The sequence below is a fragment of the Oreochromis niloticus genome, linkage group LG20, assembly GCF_001858045.2.
Source record: "Oreochromis niloticus isolate F11D_XX linkage group LG20, O_niloticus_UMD_NMBU, whole genome shotgun sequence".
Taxonomy (NCBI): Eukaryota; Metazoa; Chordata; class Actinopteri; order Cichliformes; family Cichlidae; genus Oreochromis; species Oreochromis niloticus.
Genome location: NC_031984.2, coordinates 25350312 through 25363384, shown reverse-complemented (window position 1 = coordinate 25363384; position 13073 = coordinate 25350312). Strand labels below are relative to the sequence as shown.

General features: G+C 42.2%; 2 protein-coding genes across 4 annotated transcripts; both read left to right on the top strand.

Annotated features, from left to right (window-relative positions):
* The first annotated feature begins 129 nt into the window (after positions 1 to 129).
* On the top strand, positions 130 to 7075 carry wdr6 (WD repeat domain 6). Of its 3 annotated transcripts, none has more exons than XM_005478363.4 (7): positions 130 to 280; positions 558 to 709; positions 985 to 1119; positions 1412 to 4160; positions 4368 to 4445; positions 5236 to 5352; positions 5581 to 7075. In XM_005478363.4, the coding sequence occupies exons 2-7, from the start codon at positions 640 to 642 to the stop codon at positions 6530 to 6532; spliced, it is 4101 nt and encodes a 1366-aa protein (XP_005478420.1). In that variant the 5' UTR covers positions 130 to 280; positions 558 to 639; the 3' UTR covers positions 6533 to 7075. The 3 variants fall into 3 exon arrangements, with proteins under 3 accessions (XP_005478420.1, XP_019205409.1, XP_005478421.1); XM_019349864.2 differs by lacking the exon at positions 130 to 280 and adding an exon at positions 289 to 403; XM_005478364.4 differs by lacking the exon at positions 130 to 280 and adding an exon at positions 312 to 479.
* A 1188-nt stretch (positions 7076 to 8263) lies between these two features.
* Positions 8264 to 12906, top strand: LOC102077770 (AF4/FMR2 family member 1). The gene is made up of 4 exons (XM_019349870.2): positions 8264 to 8754; positions 10418 to 10484; positions 11195 to 11569; positions 12202 to 12906. Exons 2-4 carry the CDS (start codon positions 10433 to 10435, stop codon positions 12417 to 12419), a joined length of 645 nt encoding a protein of 214 aa, XP_019205415.1. The 5' UTR covers positions 8264 to 8754; positions 10418 to 10432; the 3' UTR covers positions 12420 to 12906.
* The last annotated feature ends 167 nt before the right edge of the window (positions 12907 to 13073 follow it).

The window sequence follows — 13073 nt, the reverse complement described above, 5'->3', positions numbered from 1 at the left end:
TAAATGCCTGCGACTAGGGCTACTGACTGAGTTTGAGCGAACATCCTTAAACGCAGCATAACATAGAAGGCTGTCCCTCACGTGCACAGAGTTCACCAATAAAAATACGATTAACCTCCTACTAGCCAATCAGCGTTGAGAATGCCGGTAGTCCAGCTTGATTGGTTGAAACCCGGCAAGAACGTCTGTACAGAAACACATGGGTACCAGACTGCCTTTTGGTGGACGTTAATAATGATCTTATAACGTTTCTGAACACTTTCCTGCATTGGGAGCGTGTGTAAGTAGGCACGCCGCGATATTATTGTTTACCTGTTAAAGTTTTCTGCCGTTGGATATCTTATTCCTTTCCAAATAAGACGAGAAGAACTCCTTCTGTTAGCTTGTTTTGCTAATCATAAGGGTAATGCTCACTCAGCATTGGACGTTAGTAAATACAACAGCAGACTGCACTACCCGGAGTCTCAGCATTCTTTAAAGTACGATTTGTGATTTGTAAGTTAAAACTGCATATCTTCCATTCATAACGGTCTTATTTTTTCGGCTGCTCTCTTTAGGGGTCGCCACAGCGGGTCATCTGTCTGTATCCCACCGTATCCCTGTCATGTGCCTTTGGTGACCGCAGTTAATCATTAAGTGATGGAGACGGTGGCCCTGGTTGCTCCAGTTACAGCTTTGGAGTTCCTTCAGGATGCATTTCTAATTAAAGGTTAGTGTTCAACATACAAGATAAGCAAGTGGTTATTCTTGTGATGCACTGCTGTGCTTTATCCACAGTGCTTCTATATTAACTGCATTTTTGTTACGAGTTCTTTATTGTTAAACTTTAACTTATTCAGAACTTCTTCATTTTGTATCTGTGCCACGTTCTCTTTGTAACTCTGGTTGCTGTAATGGTTGGCTTGAACTTTAGAGTTCCAAATTTTGTTAAGTACTGCACAATACAAACACAGACAAACACGCACAACTTTTCTTTTGTGGCAGGTGAGGGTCCGGTCTTGTCGGTGTACAGACTCAAGCCTCGCCCTAAAGCCTGTGCCTCTTTGAGCGTTCTCCATCATTACCGGATTCATGGAATAAGACCCAGAAGGTGGGAAGCTGTGCCATCACGGAGTGCCGGTTAGTATGAGCTGATGCTTTTTGGGGGGGTTTTTTTGTCTTTTTTTGTTTGATTGTTTTTAGTATATGTTAATATATAGAGAAAATTATTTACAAAGCGATAAGAAAGTGAAAGAGAAGCAAGTCTGGAACCAAGAATGGATTCTCAGCAATGATAAAAGTTAAATTATAAACAATTATTTATTGCGTATTTAAACTTTTTATTCACGTAAAGCCTCTAGCTATTTTTGCTCTAATTTTTCAATTTTAAAACATTTTTAATATACATAATTTTTTTGCTCTTATTCACCAGCACTGAGCACTACAGAGCCAAATGTCTGTGACCTTGCAGTATTTGGAGGCAAAGCTGTGAGGCTTGTAAGGTTCCGCGTGGAGGATGGGGAGCAACTTCGCCTGGAGGTCCTGGGCCCCCTCATGGAGCTACAGGACTGGGCTCTGGATGTCCGCTGGCTCTCTGAAGACAAACAGCCACTGCTGTGTGTGGCTCTTGCTCATAATAGTGCTCTTCTCTTGGATGTCGCAAAAGGAAATGCCCTGGTGCAGCGTACCTGTCTGGAGGGCTGTTTGCTGTACTCTGCTCTTCTTCTGGTTCATGAATCCTGGGTGGATACTGTCATAGTTGGAGGGACTGTGTTCAATCAGCTGGTTCTCTGGAAGCCCGGAGGAGGAGACAAAAGTAGCAATCCTGAAAACAAGGCTCCAATTGAAAGGCGTCTACTGGGCCACACTGGGGTCATCTTCAGTATCTCTTACCTCCAGGAGAAAGGATATTTAGCTTCAGCCTCTGATGACCGCAGTGTACGGGTGTGGGGTGTTGGCACTTTAGGTGGGCCTGAAGGGAAATGTGGGGACTTGAACCCAGTTTGTTTAAGGATCCTATATGGACATCAGGCCAGGGTGTTCTCAGTCCATCTCTCATCAGGGAATATCTTCAGCGCTGGGGAAGATGGGACCTGTTTAGTCTGGGACTGGGCTGGAAGCGGGAAGGTGGTTCGCACGTTGAAGGGACACCGAGCAGGGGGTGTTCGTGCACTGGCAGTCAGTGAGGGAGAGGAAGCGAGCTGGGTGGCTACAGGAGGGGCGGATGGAGGGGTAAGGTTGTGGCGAGTGGAGGGCAATGAGAAGAAGGTGTGTCTAGAGGAGGAGGCAGTGACAGAGAAACTGACTGACCTGAAATTTCCTGGTCAAGGCCTGCCTAAAGTTGTTTGCTTAGCAGGAGAAGAGGATGGCAGTACAAGCTGGAGTCAGTGTAAGCCTGTAGTTTGCACTGACAAAGGAGTAGTTTACCAGTATAATGTTGGGAAGTGGGAAGTAGTGTGGAATGGGACTCCAGAGTTCCAGTCCTACTGTGTGATGGAAACGATAACTATCACTGTGAAGGAGTCGACAACCAAAGTTGATTTGTGTGCTGTGGGAAACCTCAGTGGGTGCTTACAGATCTTTCCCATGTCTCATCCTCAGTCTGGAATTCTGCTTACATGTGGATCAGGGAAGATCCATACTCTTATTTGGCACAAGGGAAAAGAGTGTGCGTATTTGTTAGCTTCAGGTGCTGAAGGACGTGTCTATCGCTGGTGTGTAGAGACAAAATTCAGTGAAACCTGTTCTTTAGCTCTCAGCATCACTGCTCTACCTTCTTTCCTCCTCCCCTCGTGCGCTAAGCGCTGGCTTACAGCTGCAGTGCGCCTCCAGTGCAGGTCAAGGGAGGTGCTTTGGGTGTGTGGAGACAGGAGAGGATCCCTGCTTCTGTTTCAGGAAAGAGAAAACTCAAAGCAAAGAAAAGGAGATGGTGAGGACACAAATGAAGAATTACTGACAGATGGTAAACAAGGTGATAATGAGGAAAGCGGGTCTGAGGCAGAGGGGAAAGGCAAGATGGAGAATGAAGAAAGCAAAGAGATGCATGACCTGTTGCTGCATCCTCTGAGCTGTCTGTTTGGGGTGCACGGGAAACAAGGTGTAACCTCAGTGTATGAGTACCAAGGCTTGTTCTACAGCACTGGCAGGGACGGCTGTGTTAGAGTTTTCAGAGTGCGTCCATCATCACCAAAGAATCTTGAAGAAAGTAGACAAGATAACGCTGCGGAAAAAAGTGAAAAGAATGAAGAAATGCTTCAGCTGGAGGTTCTCAGGGTCCAGCGCGCCTGCAAAGGAATGGAGTGGCTGGAGAGGATTTTAATTCTTGAACCTGAAAAAGAATTGGAGGAGAAGGAGGAGGAAGAGGTCACACAGGAATCTGAAGAGCTGTATAACAAAGAACACCAATTGACAGAACAGGTGGAGGTTAAAGGGGAGGAGGCAGAAGAAGAGCGCTTCAGAGAAGTAGAGAAAGAAGGCAGGGAAGCCAGATTTGTAATTGTCGGCTTTCATGCAGTCCATTTTGTTGTTTGGGATCCGGTGAGGCAGGAGAGACTGTTAGCAGTGCCTTGTGGTGGGGGGCACCGCTCTTGGAGTCTGTGGCCATCCCACAAAGGGATTTGGCTCGGATATGGAGCTTTGGTGTTTATCAAGCAGGGGGCTGTCCTGGCTTCACAGCCCCCTGGGGAAGCAATGGGTTGGGATGGGAAGACAGGAAGGGCTGGAGGAACAGGATTGAAAGATGGAGTCCATGGAAGAGGAATTGGGTGTGTATGCAGGCTGGGGAGGATAACAGACTTTGGGAACGGGAATCAGGCAAATCACTGGGAGTTAGTAGTGACAGGTGGAGAGGACACTAGCCTGAGTGTCCTGGCTGTACATCCCTTTTCTGGCAATATTAAAGTTCTTTCAGTTATTACCGACCACATCTCAAGCATCCGCACGGTGACTGCGATTGTTCGCCCAGAGGGAGGGAGTGAAAGCCAGTCAAAGCCTCTCTCTGCTCTGCTTGTGTCAGCCGGTGGGCGGGCTCAAATCCAAGTTTACCGGCTGTTAATTGTTTGGGACGGGCAGAGACTGGCTCCTTCCTGTCAGGTGATCCAGGTAGCCAGTCACCGTTTGGACAAAGAGTGGGAGAGGAGGCGCAACAGACACAAGATGGTGAAAATGGACCCGGAAACAAGGCAAGTTTTTTAAAGTTAGTGTTTAAATAGCCTCTGACCTCCTGTTATTTGTTCTCTGCATATATTTCCTCTTCCTCACAAAAAATCTGCATTCAAAGAAAATCTGCTGTTTTTGTTTTTTTAGCTGAATATAACTTCAGTGTTTTTGTTTTTTGCATGTAAAAAAAAATGCACCTCTGATTACAGCTCTTGTCTGCGTGTTTTCAGATACATGTCTGCGACAGTGGTGGATGAAGAAGTAAACCGTGTCCTTGTGGCTCTGTCCTGCAGTGACGGGGCTGTCAGGTTGGTATTCATCACAGCAAGGGTTCAGACAGCTGGAATTTTCATTGAAGCAGAAAAGAGAAAATCAGAGCGTCTTCCCATTGAGTTGATGCTCTCAAAAAGTATTATATTCAGTACTGGGGTGATGGTACTGGTGATTATAATAACCATAATGATGAATATAACAGAATCAAAGGCTTTACATTTCATTTATGTGTGTCTGATTGTGTATTGTGGCAATAATGAGCTGCAATCATCAGCTTTTGTATTTCCAAGTATTTTTGCTCAATTTGCCTGTCTGTCGACTGATTGCTGAAACAATGTCATCCAACATATGTACCATGCAGTCACAGACATTAACATATGTGTAGGGAAATATGCGTTGATCCTGCAAGATCTTATGTGGCCAGAACATCAGTATAATAACCAGCATTATGAATCTTTACCTAGTTATAGTCCAAAATCCCTTCCTCCCTGACACTTGTTTATTTGGGCTGAACAATGGAGTTTTTGGAGTTTAACATATTATTCTGTAAACATCTTACTCGTATGTTTATTTTGTATTCACATATAGCCTGGTATTGAATTTAGTCAAGTTATACTGTGGTAAGTTTTAGCATAGATTTTTATTCTTATTTTTCATGTATATTCAGATAATTAAAAGAAAATACGGTGATTAAAAGTCGAGTGGAAAATTAAAGGAACTGTTTTGGTAATCATGTACATGAACCCTGTGTGCTGCTATAATTTCTAATGTTCTCCTTTAATGCTCTTCTCACTGTTTCCTCACCTCCGTTACTGTTTTTTCCAGACTGTTCTCTGTCAATGAAGCAAAAGGTCAAATTGATTTGCTGTGGGAAACATTTTACCATCAGCGCTGTGTACTCAGTGTCGCCACCTGCAGCCTGGAGGATGACAAAGGCAACAGGTTATGACTGTGATTGTTCATCTTTTTTCCTGGGGTGTTATATCATGCTTTACAGAACCAGACCACTGCTTTTGCTGTTTAATCTTTTTAGACTTAAAGTGAAATATTTTTTAAAAAGCTGCTGGGATATTAATACTACAGATGTACAGTATTTAGGAAAGCATGAAGAAAGTAGTTCTTTTTTTTAACACTTAGTTTTATATCTATAACTGTGTGTCTCTCTTGCAGGCATAAGCTGCTGTTCAGCGCTGCGACTGATGGGAAAATCGCAGTGTGGAATTTGACCGACTCTTTGTCCTCATCAACGGATAATTCGAGCGGTGCTGCAACATCACCAGTCCCCTGCCTCGATGTTCCCGCCCACCAGAGTGGGATCAACTCATTGGCTGTTTGGGCAGAAAAACCAGGACAACAACAGGGTAGTTGCCTGGTAACTGTTGCTAGCGGAGGAGATGATGGACAGCTGACTGTGTCCACAATCAGGGTGCAGCACTCAGAAGGTGGGAAAATCGGGAGCCAAGTAGAGTTTTCTCAGATTTCTGAGTCTCAGCCTCTCCTACAAACGCAGCTCCAGTGTCCAGACAGGCTTCAGATTCATCTCCACTCCCAATGCCACATCCCGCTGGCCCATGCTGCCCCTTTAACAGCACTGAAGGTCCTGAGACCAGACCTCTTGGTCTCCACTTCCTCAGATCAGAGGGTTTGCCTTTGGAAGGTCTGCAGTAACAGTATCAGCCACTGTGGGGCACTGTGCTCCCACGTTGCTGATGCTGCTGGGCTCGCAGTCTGGGAAAGTGAGGAAGGAAATCAGAAAGTGAAGATAGGATTTGAGTCTGAGCAGGAAACTGCTGGGAGGCTCAAGAGGGATAAAGAAACAGCTGATGAGAAAAGCGGTAAAGAACCTGTTGAGGTAGAGAGCGAGACAGGTGACCCATTTAGTAAGACTACTGGTGAGAAAGAAGAGACAGCCACAAGTCCAAGAAATCAACCAGAGAATGACTGCGTAGGTAAGCCAGCGAGTGCAGTAAAGCCTGAGACAGGTCTGAGGGAGCGATGGGCGCTCGTCTGCGGTCAGGGCTTCCAGCTACTACGAGTCAGGAATACGGAGATGGATGCAGAGAAAAACGGAGAAAAGGGAAAGCTGGACGAGCGAATTAAAGTGACTCTCCAAGAAAAATGATTCTGAATAAAAAGATTAAAGATACTTTTATAAAAACTTCACAAAGAGACATTTTTTTAATTATTTCTCAATTACCTGTCTTAATTGCAGCTGTATACTTTGATGTAAATGTATGTTTCTGGTAATTGTTTAAAGTATTTGTCCTCCAGTTTTTGTTTCTTTATTTTTTTGTTACATGAAAATGATAAAAACATATTTATTCCCACTGTAATTAAATGTAAGATTAAAAATGTTCTTTAATCTGTCTTAACTGATTTCAGATAATTTAAAAAGCAAACCATTTATTAATTTCGTAGATGTGAGCAGCTATTTCTTTTCTGTCATTTCCTTTAAGAAAACACCGAAAGCATTTGCTTTATATCAAGAAAGAGCATTCGCTGCACAAAGAACATTAAAAACCATCTCTGATGTGTTTGTGGCATCTGTGGCCTACTTTAGGGAATAGTACCAAGCTGCACAAAGATGGCTGAAGTGACTGGAGTTATTTTTAATACAGTATGGTGCATCTCATCCAGCCAGGAAATAAAGGCCTTTTTGTTTTTAGATGAAGAGAGTCTTGGGACTTCATTTCTCCACACAGTAAAAACCTCAAAACAGAAATTTGTAGTGTAAATCTAGGCTATCACCTCACGTCACCTACTCCCAAGATTCGTCCTCAAGCAAGGTACTTCAATTCAGATTGCTTTATGTTCCCAAAATGTGTCTGTCTAACATTGTGATGGGCTTAAAGCTTGACATAAAAATGCAAACTGTCAAAATAATTGTCACAGGACCAATTATTTGAGATTAGAAGTCTCAGGAATCTCCTCTGAGACCTGACTAATCTGCAGCAGAGGCTCCCACTTTGTCACGCAGAAACCATGAGGGTTTAAAAAAGTAATTGTAGTTTGAGTCAGTTCATAGTGTCAGCGTGCTGTGTGTCATTGGCTGTAAGCGAGGATTTATATAACTACTCCCGCCTATACTTGTACATTTGTGTATTTGTTTATAAAATGCAAATGTAGTGCTTTGAGATGAGATGCTAATACTGCTTAAGTGGCACGTTGATATGCAACTGTGTGTGTGTGTGTGTGTGTGTGTGTGTGTGGCATGCAAATGTAGCTGTGGAAGATGCCAAAGAGAATATTCACCTCAGGCATGTTAAATGTCAAAAAGTACAAAAGAGTGTGTGCTTAAGTGTGTGTTGATTCACTGTCACCTGCTTGGAATTTAACTACGTACACAGATGAAGTGCCCACTTGTACTGTGTGTGTGTGTGTGTGTGTTTGCTTGTATTCCTGATGTTGTGGGGACATTATAAAGTCAGTCACATGTGGGGACAGGGGGAGGGTGAAAAGCAAGTCCTCCTAATATTATTATTAGATTACTACATTTAAAGGTGAATTCCTGGTTTATTATTAGACTTCCAATAAATTATGGCAAGTCCGTGTAATGTCCTCAGAAGTAATGGAAACAGGACTCTGTGATGATTACTGGTTACTTGACACATGGTAAACGCTGGGATTACTGACATTAGCTAAATTAGATTCCAGTGTGTGCACATATCTGGATGCGTACACACTTGGACGGCTGTGTGCAGGTCGGGGCACATGGAGGGGCCGACTGCAGGTGTCCATGAATATTTTAATATTTCAGTCTTGTCTCATATTGCTTTCTGTTGACCTCCCATCTCACTGCCTGCCACTCACAATGAAAGAAGAAGGAAGAGAGAGGAAGGAGGAAACGGTGAGTAAAAGAGAGGGAGGGTGTTGGAGAAGAGGGACCTGAAAGAGAATGGGGAAGACAGCTTCTTGCACCATTTCCCATAGCTCTCTTTGTGACCACAACTGTCAGTTAGGAAGGAAGAAAAGATGAGGGGCTAGGGTAAGCGAGCGCATGAGTGCCTGCATGGTGAAGGTGGTGGGGGGCTTCTTGCTGCTGGTTTTTGTTGTTTGAGGAGCGAGAGAGGCAGGATTATAGGATAATACAGGGGTAAAAAAAAAAAACTATTGAAATGTTTTAAATTTATTTTATGAAAATCTTTTTGTTTGTTTAGTTTTTCGCCTGTGGATTCCAAGCAGGAGAGTGGAAATAATTGATAAAAATCCAGTTTCAGAGATCTTCACAGACTGTTGTGGGGAAGTGTGAGTTGAGAAATTGCCCCTGAGTCTTCTAACCCACTGACCCTGTGTCAGCGTCTGGCTGATTGCAGGAAGGAGGAGTATTTTACATCTATCAGAGAGGTACACACTCTCTCTCCTGGCTTTTCATCACTGTTTCTGATGTTGAGCCATTACTTATTGATGTTTGTACTGTTTTGATTGTTTATTTACTTGTTTTCCCTGTTTGTTCCTCAACTTTAATGGGTAATACTAAAATATTATCTGTGTACAGTACCATGCAAAAGTAATGATTACTTTATATTTTTCCCTTCCAAGCCAGCTAACACATACTTGTAAATTTGTTCTGTCTTTAGGCACTTTGTTACTAGCAGCCTGTGACAGAAGCGCATCATTTTTCATATTTCTTTAGTCAAAGATAACACGGTTAGATGTGTGTGTGTTGGATATAAATTAAACTGTCTGCCTTAATTTTAAGCCAGACACTACAGCTTATATACAGCTCACCTGCCCTTGCTATAAGCTAAAAACGAGCTTATAGTTAGGGCAGGTGACCCTGAACCATTCCTTAATTATGATCCTGTAGGCTCAGATTGCTACACTTGACTATTTCTTCTTCTCTCACTTCTTTTTATTTCCCACCTATTTATATATCAATGCAAGATGTCGTTAAACCTGTTTTTCTTTCTCACATTTACAAAGTGCTTGCTTTTAGGGACTCATTTGATTGTTGGGCTTTTCTCTCAAATACCCTGGGCTCTTTAAGCATCTTTAAGAAAAATGTTTTTGTGATTCGGTGCTTTTTCCTTCATTTGAAGGAAGTGGACAAGTAAAGGATGACAGAAGTAATGACAGGCCTAAGGAAGAAAAAAAGCTACAGCAGACAAACAGTATGTGAAAGTCATGTCCCCTAGAAATAGGGGGTAAAAATCCAGCAAATACCTGACACAAAACTTGAGAGATGCATCTGGCCCTTCAGCTGATCCATCTACTGTTCACTGAAGGGCCAGCGCAGGGTCTCAGTGAAGGGTGGCTGTCGAGAAGCCATTCATAAGAAGGGAAACAGGGAGAAAAGGCTGACATATGGCAAATTACACAAGAATTGGACTTAAAATCAGTCACAACAGGCTTTAGGAATGACTCTCAGTTTGAAAGTTTTGGTTCAAATCATCATCAACATGTACAACAGTGAGTCTCTACAGCTATCTGTAAAACCTGGTAGAGCTTCTGTCATGTTGGACTTCAACATTACTGAAGCAGTGTGGGATCATCTTGACAGAAAACAGAACAAAAAGCAGCCAGCGTCCAAAGAAGAGCTTTGAATGTCCTTCAAAAAGCCTGGCCACGTGTACCTGGAGACTGCTTAAATAGATTAGAATAAAGCCTAAGAGAGGCTGTACTGAAGAATAAACGTGGTCATACAAAATATTGACTTTCATCCTTATTAGAATCGTACAAACAGTTTTTGTCTTGTAGTGTGTATTTACATTTATGTTTGCACATTTCAACAAATCACTGCAAATCCTTCTTAATTCCCTAACAAATATAAAGAAATGAGGGCTGGGAGGAGAGCTTTGCACAGTCCTGAATACATTTGGTGTCAACATGTCTATTAGTCTTAACAATGTTTATCTTTTGTCTTAACCCAAATCCAAAAGTATGGAAGGGAATGAAGGGAATTCCATCCAGCAACTGTTTCTTTCTCTAAAAGTGGACTGCCTTGCAGATAGATATAGTGTGATCCCTACAGCTACAAAGATTAAAGAAAATGTATATTTGCTCTCAGGCTCCTGGACTGGTAATGTCACCTGACCGCCTGCCTTCCATTGGTTCATCTGGGACTAAATCAACAGGTAATCAATGAGATTCAAGGACTATATTACTGAAGAGTTAGACAAAATGATCTAAATCACAGCTATTATAATTAATGAGTGTTTTATTTTGTGTAATGTGGTTATTTCTGTGGCAGAGTTTCCCTTTTGACAGCTCAAGCTCTCCAGAAGCAAAAATGATAAAAGTGATGAAATCATACAAGCAGAAACTTTCATGTAACATAAATCCAACTCAAATTGTGTAAACTCTTTATAGACATGTACTGAAGGTTTTCATCACATGACAATATTCTGGTTACACTGGTCAGCACTGACTACACTGATTGATTGATTGATTGATTGATTGATTGATTGATTGATTGATTGATTGATTGATTAAATGAGGATTTTGCTTCTGGGACTCTTTAACCTGCACTGAAAATGTTCACTTGCTCACCTTGTTTACTTAGTACTTTCCATTTTTATGTCATGATGTTCGAAGTATTGGACAATGAGGATTTCAGCATTTAAGAAATAAGTTTTCAAGATGAGACTTTCCATACTTTTTTCCAACAAATCACGGTGACGTCAGCGATAAACATCGGGATAGACTTCATCAAAATATGAAAGTTATGAAAAATGATATTAGGGAAATCAAATCAGTTCTTGTTTGTGCATCAGTTCCAACTAGAAAAAAGTTTATTGACAAAAAAAAGTTTACCTCTTACCATCTCCACTATTTTTGTTTACAGCCAAGCCAACCCCCTCCTCTCCAGGTCTCCGGCACCCCCACCAGTCCAGTCGCAGAAAGCGTAACAGGCAGCAGAAGACTTCTTTCTCCTCTGACACTCACCCTCATCCAGGACCCTCCTCCATCCTCCTCTCAGATGCCACCATGACTCCTTGGGGAGGGCTGGCTCTATCTGAGTCCTCCTTTAACTCAATTCCCAAAATACTTACTCCACGACCCTCTCCACCTCCACCCCCAGCCTCTCCTGTTCCCGAGCAAATACCGTCAGCTACCCCATATCATGGCAGGAGACAGGAAGAAGACGAAGACAGCTCAGGCTCAAGTTTTAACTCTCAAATTCCATCTCCACCTGTGGCAGTCATGCAAAACAGCGCAGGTACGACTGCAAAAAGGGACAGCCATTACCGAACAAAACCAGAGGACAATATTACTTTAATGAGTCCAGCTACACACATAAGGTCCCTGCAGGAACACTTGGTAGTGATTGATACTTAATAGCTGATAGTTAATTTAATGGAGCCTGTAAAATTTAAAAAGAATTAAAATAAGATCACACATACACATTAGTATATTGTAACTATGCAGTACAATACCAAGAAAAAGTCACCTAACTAATTTACGTTTGGCAGCAGACAGATGATTTTAATGATTAATTATTAATGCTAAATGAATCTTTGTGTGGTAACTACACACCCAGTGTTACCACATGTAACACATTAATTATTACCTCTAGTTTCCTTGTGATTAACTATGATAACTTTAGTGCTACATTGTGTGTCTTACAGAAAACACTTGTTACATTACACAAAGCACATAAATAGAGTGAACGCAGCCAAAAATCATGATAACCTAGCTTTGAGTTACACTGTAAGAAGAGGAACAGAGGCATCAATTATCAGTTAATCAGACCCATTTAACATGTATCTTCTGTTGATGCTATTGTGATATATAATATTTCATATTATATCACTACTGTCCCTGCCCTAACCAGAACATCTTTCTGCACAGGTGGAGCAGCTAAAGATTTGCAGTTGAGGCGGAGGGTGTTGCCTCAGTGTCGGCTTCCTCGTGCCCCCCGTCTCCCACCGCTTCACCCCGTCACTGACCTCAGTTTCTCTCGGAGCTTCACTTTCTCCTTCTTCGAGCTGCCGCTGCACCAGTCTCCTCGCTGGCGTGCCGAGCGCGTCAAAAACCTCTTATTGCTTTTGAAACAGATACACTACTGAAGACGCAGAGCTGCGTGTTCCCACTGATAGTTCAGATCTGCCTTTCTTGAGTATATTATTGTATTAGTAAAATGTTTATTTTCAAAGTAAGAGTGATGGGTGAGGGATTTTTTTTGGCACAATAGGATAAGAAAATAAGACTGCATGTTATTCTATTCGATCTGTGTTCATTGCTTTTCGAGAGCTGGATTTTATTTGTTTGATGTTTTCAAATTTATTTTAAAAAATTTTATCTAAGGGTGTGAGTTCATTACTCTGGTTTTCGGCTCCACAGCGATTTACTAACTTTCCTGTTTTAGATATATATATATGTATATTTATGAAATAAAAACAACTTTACTATCACTCTAGTTGCTCTGTTTTATCAGCTTTCTCTGTTTTAATGGCTTCTGTTTCATACAGATAGACATCAGGTAGATTCTTATTTACTCTCTATCACCTTATCCCTGCCTACCTTTCTCACCCCGTGCTCTCTCTCTCCCTCTCTGTCTCTCTCTCTCTCTCACACACACACACACAAACACACACGTAAGTCTGTGAAAGCCGAGCTTGAATAATGGAGGCATTCAGAGGTACTGAATGAGCTGGTGAATGGGAGGAGAAAGGGGCTGTAAACTAACTGTAATGTCCAGAGTTCAAGGCTCTTTTCCACTT